Here is a 16,912-nt window from a genome sequence, read left to right as displayed (position 1 = left end):
ATTAAAATCCAAAATGTGGGTTCAGAAGACATTCCAGAAATAGCAATTGAAGTCTCAAAATCATTGAATGAAAAATAATAAAGCAGCTGGTGATGACCAAATCTTTATTGAGGCAGTTAAAGCAGGCAGAAAGACAGTATTAAAAGCATTGGCACAATTATATAACCAATGTTTTAGCCAATGCCAAAGTTACACCGTCTGTGTAGAATAATACTGTTATAGTAGCCATGTATAAAAAGGGAGATATAACCGAACTGAAGAACTATAGACCTATTAGCTTGTTATCTCACATGTGTAAGTTGTTTATGAAGATAACTTATATATTGACACCAAAACTAGAGTTCTACCAACCTTGTGAGCAAGCAGGATTTAGAGCTGTATACGGAACAAATGCAAACCATCTAGTAATTAAAAAAACGTGTTGTTGACTTTAAAAATGCATTTGACACGGTTAACTTAGTGAAATGCTCCATACTCTAACGCAATGAACACGCCTGTAAAACAGTAGATTGGAACGCGAAGTGCATCAGTGTAGTTAATTTTTTTTTTAGATAATCATAAGTTTGTAGATGACATTGTCCTCATTTTGGGACAACTTTGATCCCAAATAATTCTCCAAAAGCTCCATACTGCCACAAAGATTGTGTCTTAAAATAAATTTCTCAAAAACACAATTTATAACCAATTTAGTCCACAGCAAAAATATCTCAGTTGAACATAGTAACATCGAGCCAGTTGACTCCTACAAGTGTTTGGGCTATGCGATTAGAATAAGTCTAGACAACCAAACAATTGAGCTGAAGACAAGAATTAACGTAGCTTAGGCTGAATTTGAAAAGATAAAGGATATTTTTAGGTCAAATTCCATTGTGTCTAAAAAGAAAGGGATTTAATCAGTGCATTTTACCAGTGATCACCTATGGTGCAGAGACCCTCACACTCGCGAGAACGACGGTGAGTAAACTACAAGTTGCGGAAAGAACAATAGAGAAAATAATGTTAGGAGTTTATCTACGTAGTAGAATATTCCAGCTGCTAATTTTTTTTGATTTTAAGACTTGAAGTTGATACGAGGAAAAGTAATTATCCTTGTTTGTGCCCTTCATTATTTATTCTTTATGTAAGATGAAGAATTATTGTAGCACCACATCCAAACCGTTTCTGCAGATGAGCATCTAAGCCAGTAGAAGTGCCTTGATATAAAACAAAATCATAAGCGATAGAAGATTTTCCGCTTAGAACAAAAATTTTTACTCCCCAGGGTGTAGGTTTACCCTTTGAGTATTGAATTACAGACAAACTTCTAACTTTAACTCTAAACATCGTTACCTGATACCATCATACAAAGGACGTACTCTATAGAACGTATCGGTACAGTTATTGGAGATTGTCAAAGTATTTACACAATATAAATTTGATCGAAGTTAAAAAAATCTGTCTCTTGCCATTGTTTCACTAAATATATTGATATGCAAATTTTTGTGCCAATATAAACAAACTGCTGGAAATTTTAGGCAACCGGAAATAAATGTGTAAACCAATTAAACTTGTAATTTCATCTGCGCATGTATTTTTGAACTGAGTTTTTTCGTTATGAAAAGCATACATATTGATAAAAGTGGCCGTCTGGTCAAACTGCTGTTCGTCTATATATTTAGAAAAAAAATATAAAGGATCATGAGGCTCTTCACTTGGGGGCGTTGTAGGAATAGGTTGTTGTTCCTTATTTCAAACCAAATCTGGAGGTTCAAAATGTTTCTTACGCCATCTTACAGATTTTTTGATTGTTACAAAGCTAAAATTGTCTTCTTTTGAAGTAGATGGTCCACCAAATGGTAAATCGTTCTCATCAGCCTCTTATGGCCCAGATTCGTTCTCGTCATCTTCGTGTGACTCAGGGATTTGAATCTTGGTGGGCCCTGTGTGATCAGCCCTTATACCAACTTCTTTTTTCTTGCCTGAAGAGGGCTCTGAAACGTCAGCTTTATCTTTCTCCTCATTATAGTATGACTCAGATAACTCATCAAGCGTAGGTCCCAATTTATCGAAACCTACACGAACTTTTATTTTACTTGAGAATATTTCTGGAATAAATTCCTCGTCACTAAGTTCAATATCGGAAACGGTATCCAGTAATTCCATTAAAATAGCGTCTTTTAATTTTCTGGATCGTATTTTCTCTCTGAAAATAAAAATATTTACATAGACTTTAGTAAATCACCTACTAAAACCCACATTTAAAATAAAAATTATGTAAAAAAAACGAAAATACATATTTTTTAAAAAATATGTGCATGTATATTTATTGCACCTAGCTCAAAAAAATTAAATTATATATATTCATAATTATGTCCAACAAATAAAAACCGATTTTTTATTGGTATAAATATTTTTTTTTTCTACAAAATGCATATGACCATAAATTCTTTTATCGTTTTACTACACAATGAAATTATAAAATGTTAAAAATTATATAAAAGCAAACGGATTTTCTTGGATTTTTATTTACTTACCATGGGGAAGTTTTCGAACGTCCGCAATTGCAAATAAACAATAAAATAAGTTCTCGTTACAACCACTGTTGCGTCGCGATTATGATTCAGTTTTAAAATAAAGGCTTCTACAAGTGATCTACGTAAGTTTCTCACATTAGTATTCAATATTTCTTAAAGATGGAGCTAGCTGAAATAACTATGCATAATTATGACCCGAGGGTGTGAAAGGCTTAATATATTATTTTTCTTCTTCTTCCTTCTTGTATTGTAATATTAGCCTCCTTAATTGTTTAAATCATCGCAACATCTTGTTCTTGGTCTGCCAATACTTCTTCTTCCATTTGGTGACCTATCTCGTGCTATTCGTACTATCCTATTCTCTGCCATTCTAATAACTCCCATTGTCACCCATCTATTTATGTCTTCTATATTGCATGCTCTTATGTTTTCGCTTCTCTCCCTATCCAACAGACTTTTTCCTGATATTCGTCGGAGTATTTTCATCTCTGTTGTTTCTAGTAGTCGTCTCGTTTTAGATGGTCTTTTCTCCGTCGTGTATGTTAATATAGGTCTAATTGCTGCTTTATAGATTCTTGTTTTTGTGTCTTGTCTTAGGTGCTTGTTCTTCCAGATTGGGTCATTAAGCGTTCCGGCCCCTTTACTTGCTTTTAAGCTTTGTTGTCGTACTTCTTCTTCAACATCTCCGTAACTAGTTATATCTATTCCCAGATATCTAAACCTTGCTTCCTGCTTTATTATTTTCCCATCAATTTCGATTTTACATCGTAGTGGATATTTAGATGTCATACATTTGGTTTTTTTCTGCTGATTGATTTTCTGCTGACAATATGATAATCAGCTTAATATATTAATATAAATAAATAAGTTAATATCGATAATTGGAAACTATAGCCAATTGCATTGTTGTGGTCGCACTATAGAACTGTATTATATTAGTTCTTAAGTACTATATTTTATAAACTATATTTTTTTCAATAGGTATATGGAGATTCTGACGAACGTATAGAAGCAGAAAGTTACCGACAAGAAGCCGCTAGATATCTTAATAAAAGAAACGACTTATACCAAAAAGCAAATCAATATCATGCAAGAGGTATGAGAGAAGTGGCTCAATTTTATTCTGGTCTTGCATCTCTTCAAACAATATACTATGACAGAGCAAATAATATGGCAGCTACAGCATTTTTAGACGAGCATGCGAAAACGTTGCAAGATTTTTTCACGCTTGACTTGCATTATCTGTTTGTTAAAGAAGCTATTCCTGCCTTGGATTTGTTTCTAGATAGAAATATTAATTTGCTCAGACATAGCAAGACTAAAAAAACCGAGTATTTGCAAATTATTACTGGAAGAGGTAATAGAAGTAAAAATAACGTGTCCAAAATTAAACCTGCTGTGACAGCAAGACTTGCGAGCAGAAATATTAAGTAAGTACATTTGTTTTTTTTATTAAAATGTGCTTTTATTTCTAACTTATATAACTTATAACTAAATTATACTGAGTTGTGTCGAGTGAGGAAGATCCTTAGCTTAATACGCATATTCTTTAACAATACAAAGTCTTTTTTTATCTGAATCCGTCTGTTGTCAACCGGTCGTACTGCGGACAATTGTACATTATCAATTAACTATTATACTATACAAGGCATCGAGACTTTGGTAGACTGCAAGTGCAGAGAGGAGTCAAAACTATTGGAATAGGAAAATGCACGTATTGTCTAGTTCCTTGTAGATTCGTAATGAAGGGTGGTCAAAATTTGTTAAATTTGAAAAAATTTCATTACGTATAACCATGATATATCCACAAATAACTTTAAAAAGATATTCCATACTTGTATACGAATCTTTGGTTGCTAAGAAAGATAGAGTATAGCTAGTCGCTCTTTAACCAGAACATTCTTCTTCTACATCCCAAATTGACCCTTGGCCTCCTTTATTTTTTGCCTCCACCCTTGCTTGTCTGTGGCTGATCTTCTCCATAAACGGACTCCTAAAAGGGCTTGTGCGTCGCTGTTTACTGTATCTTCCCAGCGCTTTCTTGGCTTTCCAACCGGTCTCTTTCCCTGCATTCTAGCATTCAGTGCTCTTTTTGGTAGCCTATCCTCTCCCATTCTTATCTCATGTCCGGCCCATTGCAATATTTGTATTCTAATGAAGTCTGACAGTGGTGCTTCCTTATAAGTTGATAAAGCTCGTTGTTGTATCGACTTCTGAAGATTCCGTTTTCCCTCACAGGTCCTAGTATTCTCCTCAGTACTTTCCTTTCGAATGTGTCGAGTTTGCTTTTGGATGTTTCTTTCAGGACTCATGGTTCACTGCCGTAGCATGCTATTGGTCGAATTAAGGTTTTAGAGATTCTCATCGTTGTATTTCTTCTTTCTAGCCTTTTTGTTTGTTTTTAACTCTGTGTATGTTTCCTGTACTCCTGTTGATGTTCTACTCGTATATTAATCATCGGCCATCATTAATTAAAAGCGGCCAGTTGAACTGATCGGTTGGCCAGTAGGTTTTCTCGTCCAGTTTGCATTTGCCTAACCGCATACTCCAGTGCCAGGTTAAACAAAGTTGGGGCCAGCTCATCTCCCTGCTTTAGTCCCTGCTAAAATTTGAAAAAGTCTGTCCGGTGGTTTTGTATTCGTACACATGCCTGAGTTTCATCAATTGTGGCTTTAATGAGTCTAATTAGCTTGTGTGATATTGCCAATTCAGCCAATATATTGTAGAGTTTGTTCGCCTGTTTGAAGTCTACAAACACGTTGTGAACATTAATGTCATGTCCCCACGATTTACTCAAGATCTGCTTGACTGTAAATATTTGATCCAGTGTCTATCTTCCCCGTCGGAAGCCCGTCTGATACTACCCAATAATATTTTCTGCTAGTGGTTGGAGCCGCTGGTTTATAATATTATATAACCAGAATATTATATAAGTTTATAACCAGAACATTAGTATTTCAAAATCTATGGAAGACATACGAACAAAATTTTGAAATCGTCCACTGGTTTCTTGAAATTTTAAATCTTTTGACAAAACAGATCCACTATACGAGCCCTAACAACTAAATGTTCGGACAAACGAAAATTTATTGAAAACGTTCATCTTCACAACCTTGCTCATTGAATTAAAGAACGAGATCAACAACTGCTTCTATACAACTGTGTTATCCACCATCTCTTATCCCGCTTTTTTTCTGTCTAAGTATACTAGGAATTACTACGTAGGCTGAATTTGCTATTATGATCTGTTCCTTGTTAACATCTTAACATGACTGACGCACAACCGGAGTACATCTACGCGTGCAATAATAAAGGTTAATTTTGTGTATTCGAAATGTTAACATTTTTACACGAATTTATTAAAAAAATACAAAATTTCAAAAACTGAATTCATAAATTCAAATTTATAAAAGTTGCAATATCTCCGGTTCTAATTAACTAAAACTTATGTTTTTTCGTTAATTTGGGGTACCTCGTTGCACAGATTATAAAAATTTAATTAGTTAATTTGTGAATTCTTTATTTAACCGAATAATTTGTTTAAACAATTTAAAATAAATATTTATTTTGCCAAATTTTACTTTTTTCTATTATTATTACTAGATAACTACATAAAATGATAGGTAACTTAAATATGTATTATAGTTATAAATTATATCTTCCTTTATTCTGGTCCAGTAGTAGTCTATATCTATCTGGCCTTCTGGATTTACATTTTGATTCTTTAGCCTGTTGGTGATGTTTTTCGAGTACCTTTCTGTAATTGTCGCTCTCTCAGCTTCTGCACATTCCATTTTTTCTATCCATTTTATTTTCTTTACTGTTGTTTGAAATTCTAGGCCTGAATGTTAAGATCACTAGGCAATGATCTGAGTCTATGTTTGCGCCTCTATAACTTCTGCAGTTGATTACGTCTATTCCAGGCTTAAATCTATTAAGATGTGACCAATCTGACTCGTTGTTCTTCCATCAGGAGAGGTCCAGGTTACCTTGTATATGTTCTTGTGTTCAAAATAGGTGCTAGCGACTGTCATATTTAGTGCTGCTGCTAAGTTTATCAGTCGTAATCCATTATCGCTACTGATGTTGTGTAGGCTATGCTTTCCTATCGTGGGCATGAAAACTCGCTCTCGTCCTATTCTTGCAATCATGTCACCTAATACAATCTTCATGTCATTTCTGGGACATCTTGTGTAGGCTTGCTCTAGGTATTCGAAGAACTGTTCTTTTATTTCCTCTGGTGTGTCTTCAGTTGGGGCATGTGCAATGTGGATTGATCAAACTGTATTTAAAGAATTTCCCTTTTAAGCGCAAATAGCTCATTCTTTGACTGTAGGCTTTAAAGTCAATAATAAGGCCTTTTGTTATTTGCTTTACAATAAATCCGATCCCACCTATGTGTTGCCTTTCATTAGAGCTATAATATATGGAATGGATTCACTTGTCAAGAGTGCCAGTTCCCGTCCACCTCATTTCCTGCAGTGCTAAAACATCAACTTTGTACATGTTCACTATGTCTAGTAAAGATTTGAGTGCTCCAGTTCGGTACAGGGTTCGGGTATTTCATGTTCCTAATCTCTGTTCCATTTTTCGTTTACAGAGTCGTCGTCGTGAGTTCCGTCCAGCTAATAGTTCCTGAGGTTCCGTAACATATGCTTTTGACGTGACAACGTCTTAAATTAGGTTGTGGCTCGGAGTCATTCATGAAAAAGTGTAACGCCCGCTCACGTCTGTTACAGTGAGTCACCGAACGAGAGAGAGGCCCGCCGGACCGGCGAATGCCTTGCGTCTCTCTCCCACTCAAACATGATCGGTCCGCTGCGCGCGCAGCACTAGAGAATTAGGCGCGTTGAATCAGTGCGTGCTTCCGTGCTTGTGTCTCTGTCTTTCTCGAGCGTTCTTGGCGTTCAAGACACATTACAGCAGAAACACTTCCTTTCATTTCATATTTCTCCTATCATCGTCCTATCCTCAACAAAATCACTCAAATAGAAATTAGTTAAGTTTAAGTTTACATGTACAATGTTTTAGTAAACAAAATATATTTCTATAGTTAAAATTTGTGCAATTCTTATTTTCATTCAATTCCTTGTTCCTATTGTGCAATTTAATAATATTCATATCAATAAATATTCTACCGAGAAAAAGACGTTGTCACGTAAAATCTTCGCCCGTAAAACCGACTTTACAGGCAACCGATTTTTTTACAGGAAGAGGTTGTTGGCCTCTAGCCCAACCTGGAGGGCGGGGACTCTTCTGTTAGGGTTGCCATACCTTAGTCTGTTTTGGTTCGCGGTTGGTATTTTTATTTCCCACCTACCCACCGGTTAGGGCATTCCCCTATCTACCAACCGGGGACGCGTCCGATGGAGACAGACAACTGCACACAGACAATAGAATCTCTTTACTCATGAAATAAAAGACTTTACAACCACTACGAACAACACAAGCGAACATGTGAACGTGATGCGAGTAAATTTTTTGGTACGATTAGCTAATTAATTCTCTGCGACATACAATCCTCCTTTTATATTATACAACCATCGAACCATCTAAAATTCCCCAGAAACTTCGTGCAGCAAGACGATTTTCTCATAACTACGCGTCAAAGAGAAGCGGCACGACGAACTGAGGTCATTCGATTGCTTATAGTTCGGGAGTGAATGGTGGCGTATATGTAACTTTTCGATATAGTAGGCCAGGCGTTTATTTAACAATATATTAAATTTCTAAATTTACTGCTATGTACTGCCTTTAAACGTATGAGTAGTCGTTTCGTTGTGTTAGTTTATTTTTATCTTAGGTAACATTATTATAGGTTCCACTTTAACGCATGTATTTATTTTATTATGCCAGTGGTACCCTATCAGCGGCTTTGCGGAGCAACGGGGCTCCGCGGAGCACACTTCGAAGCTCTTAAAGGTTCTGGACAATAACGACATAAAATGGCTAACAAAAATCTTTAACATTTCGATACATTGAATACCTAGCTCTAGCTGTCCAACATAAGAATTTTAAAGCCACAACAAATGATTTGTCCACTCGATATAATTGCTTTAAAAATGGAGGCTGATTCCAAACTTTAATAACACCTAAGCCAGTTCTTCTGTGCAGAACATAGACACATTAGAGATACCTTAGGGGGGAAAGTAGCAAAAGTCGCTTATCTGAATCCACGTTCAACTAACTGGGAGGCTTATAAAGAAATTCTAGACCAGCATTTGTCGAGAATAAGAAGAACGATAAATGATGCCATAAATCTAGAAATGACAGTGAATGATCTAAATGATGCTGTCATTTCAGCATTCCAAGAGACCGGCCCTCTAACGGAGAGGAGTTCCACCAGGGATACGCCGTGATGAAATAAAGAACTATCTGTGTTAAGGAAAAGGACGAGAAAGCTATTCAACAGAGCAAAAGTAACCGGGGAGAATACAGAACCACACGGACGGAATAATCTACAGCTATAAGAGAAACCAAGAGAGATACACTCATGCTTGTGCTAGTCTTCTAAAGGTGCTCTCAAAGGAGAAAACACAACCAATTAACTCAGTCCTAAATAACAAGAGCGAGTATACCAATATAAGAAGAGGCACATGAGCTCCTCAGAGTGCACTTCCCTGGATCACAAGTAGTTGAATCACCAATTGACTGGAAATCAGTAGGCAACGAGGCTCTGCAGAGGTCCTCAAGAACTAACTGGCAGACAGTCAAAAGATTGTAAACCATGAAAAAGTAGCATGGGCAATAAACTCATGCGAGCCCTATAAATCGCCAGGAATGGATGTATTATTACAAAAGGGACGGGAACTTTTGTACAGCAGAATATGCAATAGACTCAGAAGTAGTGTAACCTTTATTAAAGCATGGAGAAAGATTAGAGTAACTTTCATCACTAAACCGGGGACAAGAGAACGGGAAAAAGCAAAGTCTCTAATACCAATAAGTCTAATGTCATTCCTACAGAAGACATTAGAGAAACTGCTCGACACGTACTGTGATATCGCCTTTTTATGTTTTGTTTTATTGTTGAATTTCTATGAAGTAACCGCCTATCATAATTAGTTATTTGTGATGGTTTTTATTTAGGGTTATAGAATTACGAATAACCTCAAATAAAAATCTTACAATCTGAGAGAATCATATAATATCAACAGACTTAAGTTAAATTTAATATTGCTTACATATTTTTTACAGGTACGAGGCATTGAATCCTGGCATGATCAGAATCAAAGTTAAACATACATCAGCAGTGACAAGTGAACTCTAGATTCCTTGTGACGGTGCCTTCTGGGACACACATCCTTGTTAGAAACTAAGTACGAATTGATTGCCATTATAATTAAATGACAAGTACAAAATTTTTTAATATTTTTTAAACGGAGTTATCGTCATAGGAATTTATAAGGTTAATATCTTACATACAGTCTGTCTAAAGTGTACCTTTTTATTTTCATGACCAATTTTACCAATGCAACCAAATAGTTTTTACTTTTTAATAGCAGATAATTGTGTATGTATTGTACTTGATTATTGTGTATTAGTGAAAATTTTTTAATTGTGCAATAATTGGAAAATAATGACCAGTCACTATAAGAGTAACGCATCATAAGAAATTATGAAGAGAACTGGCACTAAGGGCTCGCCCCAGGACAACATAAATTTGTAAAATTAATCATTCTTACTATAGTTGGTTGTCTATCATTATAGCAAATTTAATTCTTCATTTCAAGATATCCGAATTATTCTGTGTGTATTTAACAAAAGACTTATCTCATGGAGTAATGGACAGTCTTTTAATTAATTCTGGAGCTATCTTCTCGTTTTCTTTTCTATCTTCTTATTTCAAACCGGGCAGCTGATCGCCATAAAATTCCACTAAAAATCATTGTATCGAATATCGCGGTAACAAAGTTACAACAAAATTTGTAGATCTGCTAACAGGTGACGCGAGTATTAAATACAAGTAATTGGACTATTTAAGTCTCTAATGCGCAAATTTTATATTTTTAGATTAAAAATTACAGTTGATAGATTTTACAAAAATAGTCACAAAAAATCCTATTCTTTGACCAATAGTTTTTTTGTGTTACAAATTGGCTACAAAGAGATTTTGGTTACAATATTTGAGAGCAAAAAGATTCATTATTACCTAATATAGTAATAATTTTTTACAGGAATGACTGAAACAGTTTATAGTCCCATTCAAACATAAGCTAACACAGGATTTTTCACATTTTATAAAGATCCAAAAGGAAACATTTTAAAAATCTGGGTCAGTCTCTTCTTCGTCCAAATTAAAAAGTTTGAAGTGTGGTTGATCTATTCCTACACCCTTTGACGGCAATATATTTTGAATACAGGACAATATACACAATAGAAACATGAACTTACGTCCAAGTTAGTAATTTTGATCAATTCAAATCATACAGAGTGAGATCTGAGAAAAATCATCAAAATTACTATCTTAATCATCCTCATTAAGAATTAGAGCTTCATTGCTCTTATGTCGGAAATATTTTTAGCTAAATACTCTAATTCTTGACCAGCGAACCTCCGTTTTTTAAGTAAAAGGTTGAAAATTAATAAGAAACGTGCGGTGTAACATATATGCAACAATTATTTCTTTTTTAATGTAGCATATATGTAACAGGTAATTAAAACCAACGTAAAGTTAATTAAGATGATTTTAAACAAATATAATAAAACCAAGTTGTACATACCTTATTTTATCCTTAATTTTTTTATAAACACAGTATATTATGTTTTCGCTCTAAGATTCACTCACAAAATATGACAAAGTTGTCACGCGAGTTATAGTCGTTGACCCCATAAGCCAATACCCTAAATCCGATGCGTCAGCACCTGAACTATGATCGACCTGAATATAAAAGTGCAACTTGCGAATTATTGTTTTATTTTCCAATGTGTAATGTATTTCATTTAATTAATTATTATTCAGTCTGATTTGAAACTTTGTACAGTGAAGTCTGATTTTAATATTGTAACTTTTAAGAACGTAATAAAGTTCTCTCGCATTTGTAAATTAAATAATTATTTTTTAAAAATCGTCCCTGAAGGGCAGAAACTATCAGTGGCGCAGTCTTAGTGGATTTTTCGTAGAATTCCATTGCGGATATTCGTGAGTTTTAACTCTTTGACGAAAAAAGAACCGGTTTCCGTTTTTCATAAACTTTTCGAACTGTCAGTGATTTTGGGCTCCATCAGGACATCCAGAATTTCCAGGGACATCAGAATAAACAAGCAGAAGTACATAAATGTGGTAAGCTAATAATTTTTATTCATATTCAGACTCCTCTTTGCCTATTAAATCCTTTTGTGAAAATAATAGTCAAGAGTACGTATTATTTACTTATTATTTTTGATAGATAAGAATATTATTAAGAAAGAAAAGTATTAAATAAAAATAAAATGACTTCACCAAGTACTTCAAATGCTACTATTATTGTACCTAAGTTAGATATCGCAAATTTAGCCATTATTCCTCGTTTTGATGGTAATATCAATAAACTTTATAGATTTATAAATGCTACCGAATCAATCTTACAATATTATTTTGATACAACTAATCCTAATAGCTTTCAAAATTGTTTATTATTGAACGGTATATTAAATAAATTAGAAGGAAGAGCTGAAGAAATAATTGCGATTAGCGGCAATACTGATTGGGATGGTATAAAAAATACATTAATTTTAAATTTTGCTGATCAAAGAGACGAAAATTGTCTAAATCAGGATCTAGTTAATCTTAAACAAAAGCCAAACGAAACACCTTATCAATTTCATGAAAAGGTGCTAGATTTATTAAATTCTATTTGTAACTATATAGATTTACACCATCTTGGTCAGGAACGTACATACAAACGAGATTTCTTTAACAAACAAGCATTAAAAACATTTTTAGCAGGTTTAAGAGAACCTTTAGGACCCATAATTCGGGCAATGAGACCACAATCTATCGAGCAAGCTATACAATTCATTAAAGAAGAAGATAATATTAAATACTATCAAAAAAGTCAAAATTTTAATACTAATAATAATGATGTTAATAGTAAGAAATATTCTAGAAACCCAAACTATAATTTTCATTCAAATTCCCAAATAAATTCTCGCAATAATAGACATTTTCAACCTTCACAATCACATCAGTATCAAAGAAACACTCCCCAAAACTATCAGTATAATGTCCAAAATTCTAATAGGCCAACTCAAAATGTTTGGCGACCAAATCCAAATTTTGTTCCCAATAGACCCACTAACATGAGTACATCTACTAGGAATAGTATTCCCCAGTTCAGAAATAGCTTTCAAAACTCTAACAAGCCAGCTCAGAACGCTTGGCGATCAAATCCCAATTTTGCTCCAAACACATCTACTCCTATGAGTACAACTACTAGAAATAGTACTCCCCAATTTAGGAATAATTTTCACAACCCTAGAAATCCAAATCAAAATTTTACATTCGAAGAACTGTATAATACTGAATACGAATCGATTAATAATAGTGATTACCAAAATACTCCTCAGACTTCTCATCAACAAACTTTTGATATTGTTAACGAAGAGCATCATCAAAATTTTCAAGACGGCATCTTTCAAAACCAACCGACTTGATAGAATTAAATTTTTCCACAAATAAAAGAGAACTGCCATATATTCAGATTCATGATCCTCCATTAAAGTTACTGGTAGATACAGGTTCCTCTAAATCTTTTTTAAACCCCGAAAAAGCTAAACTTTTCTACAAAAATTATATCTTTTATGAACCCTTTGTTGTTTCCGCAGTATTTCAAAGTACAAAGAAGGACTTTTGTGCAGAAATCCCCATTTTTTCAGAATTTAATCAGGAAGGTAAGATTAAGTTCCATCTTTTTGATTTTCATAGAAGTTTCGATGGTCTTTTAGGACTAGATAACATAAAATATCTTAATGCTAAGTTAGATTTCGTAAATTCCCAATTAACTACTCCATATTCTAGTATACCTATAACATACTATAAATCTGACCTAAAAATAATCTTTAAACAAAAATTGGACCCCTTATCTTGTAGTGTAGCCAAAATTCCAGTTTCTCAAAAATCAGGATGTATATTTATCCCTGACCAAACTATTCAAAAATGTGAAATCCCTGCGTGTCTCTCGAACGCAATAGACGGTTTTGCTCTAGTCGAAATCTATAACCGAACCCAAGATGAAATTTTTGTCACCTTAGATGCTCCAATTGATACTGTTCCCTTTGACGAAAATTGTCATGAATTATTCCATGCAGACATAGTGCCTGCTGACGAAATCCAAAAATTTAATATTGAAAATTTAATCCGTACATCTCATATGAACTCTGAAGAAAAACAAAATATTCTAAAAATTTGTAATAAATATTCTAATCTTTTTCATAGCGAGGATAAACCTCTTACATTTACAAATAGAGTTAAGCATTTTATAAAAACTAAGGATGAACTACCTATTTATAGTAAATCGTATAGATACCCCTTTGTTCATAAACCAGAAGTAAATAGTCAAATAAACAAAATGTTAGAACAAGGAATTATTAGACCAAGCAACTCACCTTGGTCCTCGCCTATCTGGGTAGTACCCAAAAAACCAGATGCATCAGGAAAAAAGAAATGGAGAATTGTCGTAGATTATAGGAAACTGAACGAGAAAACAATTCCAGACAAATACCCATTACCAAATATTATCGATACACTTGATAAATTAGGCAGATGCAACTATTTTAGTACACTTGATCTAGCTAGTGGTTTTCATCAGATTGAGATGCACCCAGACGATATTCCCAAGACAGCTTTTAATGTTGAGAATGGACATTATGAATATGTTCGTATGCCATTTGGACTCAAGAATGCTCCTGCAACTTTTCAGAGAGTTATGGACGATATTCTGCGAGGCCTTCAAGATGACATCTGTCTTGTTTACTTAGACGATATAATTATTTTTTCTACTTCACTACAAGAGCATATTGTAAATTTAGAAAAAGTTTTTAAACGTTTACAAGCCAATAATTTTAAAATACAACTAGATAAGTGTGAATTTCTAAGAAAAGAAGTAGCCTATCTTGGTCATATTGTAACTACAGAAGGTGTAAAACCAAACCCAGATAAGATTAATGCAATTGTCAAATATCCAATTCCTAAAACAGCACGCGAAATAAAAGGATTTTTAGGATTGTTAGGATATTACAGGAGATTTATAAAAGATTTTGCCAGATTAACTAAACCATTAACGAAATGTTTAAAAAAGGATGCTAAGATAGAACACACTCCAGAATTTGTAAAATGTTTCGAAGATTGCAAAAATTTATTAATTAATGAACCTATACTTCAGTATCCAGATTTTGATAAAGATTTTATATTAACTACTGATGCAAGTAATGTAGCAGTCGGAGCCGTATTATCTCAACTGATAAATGGTCAAGACAAACCAGTAGCTTATGCATCGAGAACATTAAACGAGTCCGAACAAAACTACAGTGTTATAGAAAAAGAACTTCTTGCAATAGTATGGGCAACTAAATATTTTAGACCTTATCTATTTGGAAGACAATTTAAAATTATGACAGACCATAAACCTTTACAGTGGCTTATGTCTCTAAAAGAACCAAATTCACGATTAGTGAGATGGCGTTTAAAATTAGAAGAATTTGATTACATAATCGAATACAAGAAAGGAAGTTGCAATGCAAATGCAGACTCCCTATCTAGAATAGAGATTCATTGTAATGAATTTTTAAAATACATGGAAGAACAAAATAAGACTCCGACAAGGAACGATGATGACAGCGTTTCGATGGCTGTAAATATCGACGACGACATTAACGAAGAAAACTTAGAACAAGGAAATGACCAAGATAACGACATTGAAGATAACGAAGATGATGAAGAAACTGTACATACTAGTATAGAAGATCCAATACTAGGAATGCTCATTTCTGATAAACATCTCAATGTTTTTGATCACCAAATTGTAATTGATTTTGTTTTACACTCAGCTGCCAAACCAAAAATTGAAAAAATATTTCCCAACAGAAAAAGACTTTATATCCAAATTTCAAAAAATAATATTGTACAAGAAACTATTAATATATTTAAAAATTACATTGACCCAAAATACAAATATGCTGTGTACTTCAAAGAAGACACCTTTATACCAGAAATATTAGAAACGTTAAAAAACACATTTAAAAATTCTGCCTACAAGTTAATAAAATGTAACAGCATCTTAAAAGATTTAGTAGACAAAGATGAACAGCATGAAAAAATAAGGTTATTTCATGAAGGAAAAACCAATCACCGAGGCATTCTAGAAACAGAAACTAGAATTAAACGTACCTACTATTGGCCAGGAATAAAACAAGATGTAACAGATTTTATAAATAATTGTAATATTTGCCAAGTAAATAAATATGATCGTAATCCGCCAAATCAAAAATTAATGATTACACCCACAGCTACAAAACCGTTTGAAATAATATTTGCAGACACTTTTCAAAGTCAAGGCCAAAAATTTCTTACTATAATAGACACATTTTCTAAATACGGTCAAGCATACCCACTTTCAGCTTTGACAAGTACTGAAATTGTAAGAGCTTTTCTAACCTTCATGACACATCATGGAATTCCTGATCTCGTAACTATGGACCGAGGCACAGAATTAAAAAACTCTGTTGTACAAGAATTCTTCGACATACATAAAGTAAAAACTCATTATGTTACTACAAATAGTACCCAATCTAAAGGATCTATAGAGAGATTTCATTCTACTCTAATAGAACACCTACGAATAATTAGAAGTAAATCAGATGGAAAAATTGATATCTTAAATCAAATGCCTTATGCTATTTTAGGATATAATAACTCAATACATTCCGTAACTCAACAAAAGCCTATAGATATTATAAATGGACACATTAACACTAAAGAAATATTTGATATGAACATAGACCAAAAACTGATTAATAATTATATGCAAAAACATAGAGATATAACCAAAGAAATCTATAAAGAACTTAATAAAAAATTGATCGAACAAAAAGAAAAAAGTATTGAATATCACAATAAGGATCGACACGAACCACTCACATACGAAGAAGACAGTGATGTTTACAGGAAAAACACTACACTTGTACGAAATAAACTTAACCCTAAATTTATGAAAGATAAAGTTGTTAAAGATGCAAAAATTAAAGTTGCTACTCAAAAAAGACTTTTACATAAACAAAACTTAAGACGACCAAAAACTAACCGGAAAAAACTCTTGCAGGTTCCTAATGACAACGATGATGGTCCTGGGCCTTCAACAAACCGAGACTAAAGACTTAATAAACAAATTTTATTATCGACAGATATTGTAGAGAATTTTAAT

The 16,912-nt window shown here is 33.6% G+C and overlaps 1 protein-coding gene across 3 annotated transcripts in view; it reads left to right on the top strand.

Annotated features, from left to right (window-relative positions):
* The window catches only part of LOC140445449 (uncharacterized), a 43,968-nt gene extending 34,013 nt beyond the window's left edge, over window positions 1–9,955 (top strand). For all 3 annotated transcript variants that reach the window (XM_072537463.1, XM_072537466.1, XM_072537464.1), the window contains exons 5-6: window positions 3,495–3,943; window positions 9,711–9,955. In XM_072537463.1, the coding sequence (XP_072393564.1) occupies window positions 3,495–3,943; window positions 9,711–9,783 (522 nt within the window). In that variant the 3' untranslated portion in view covers window positions 9,784–9,955. The remainder of the gene's footprint in view (window positions 1–3,494; window positions 3,944–9,710) is intronic.
* The last annotated feature ends 6,957 nt before the right edge of the window (window positions 9,956–16,912 follow it).

Source organism: Diabrotica undecimpunctata, chromosome 7 (assembly GCF_040954645.1).
Source record: "Diabrotica undecimpunctata isolate CICGRU chromosome 7, icDiaUnde3, whole genome shotgun sequence".
NCBI lineage: Eukaryota > Metazoa > Arthropoda > Insecta > Coleoptera > Chrysomelidae > Diabrotica > Diabrotica undecimpunctata.
This window is presented reverse-complemented; position numbering and strand designations above follow the sequence as displayed.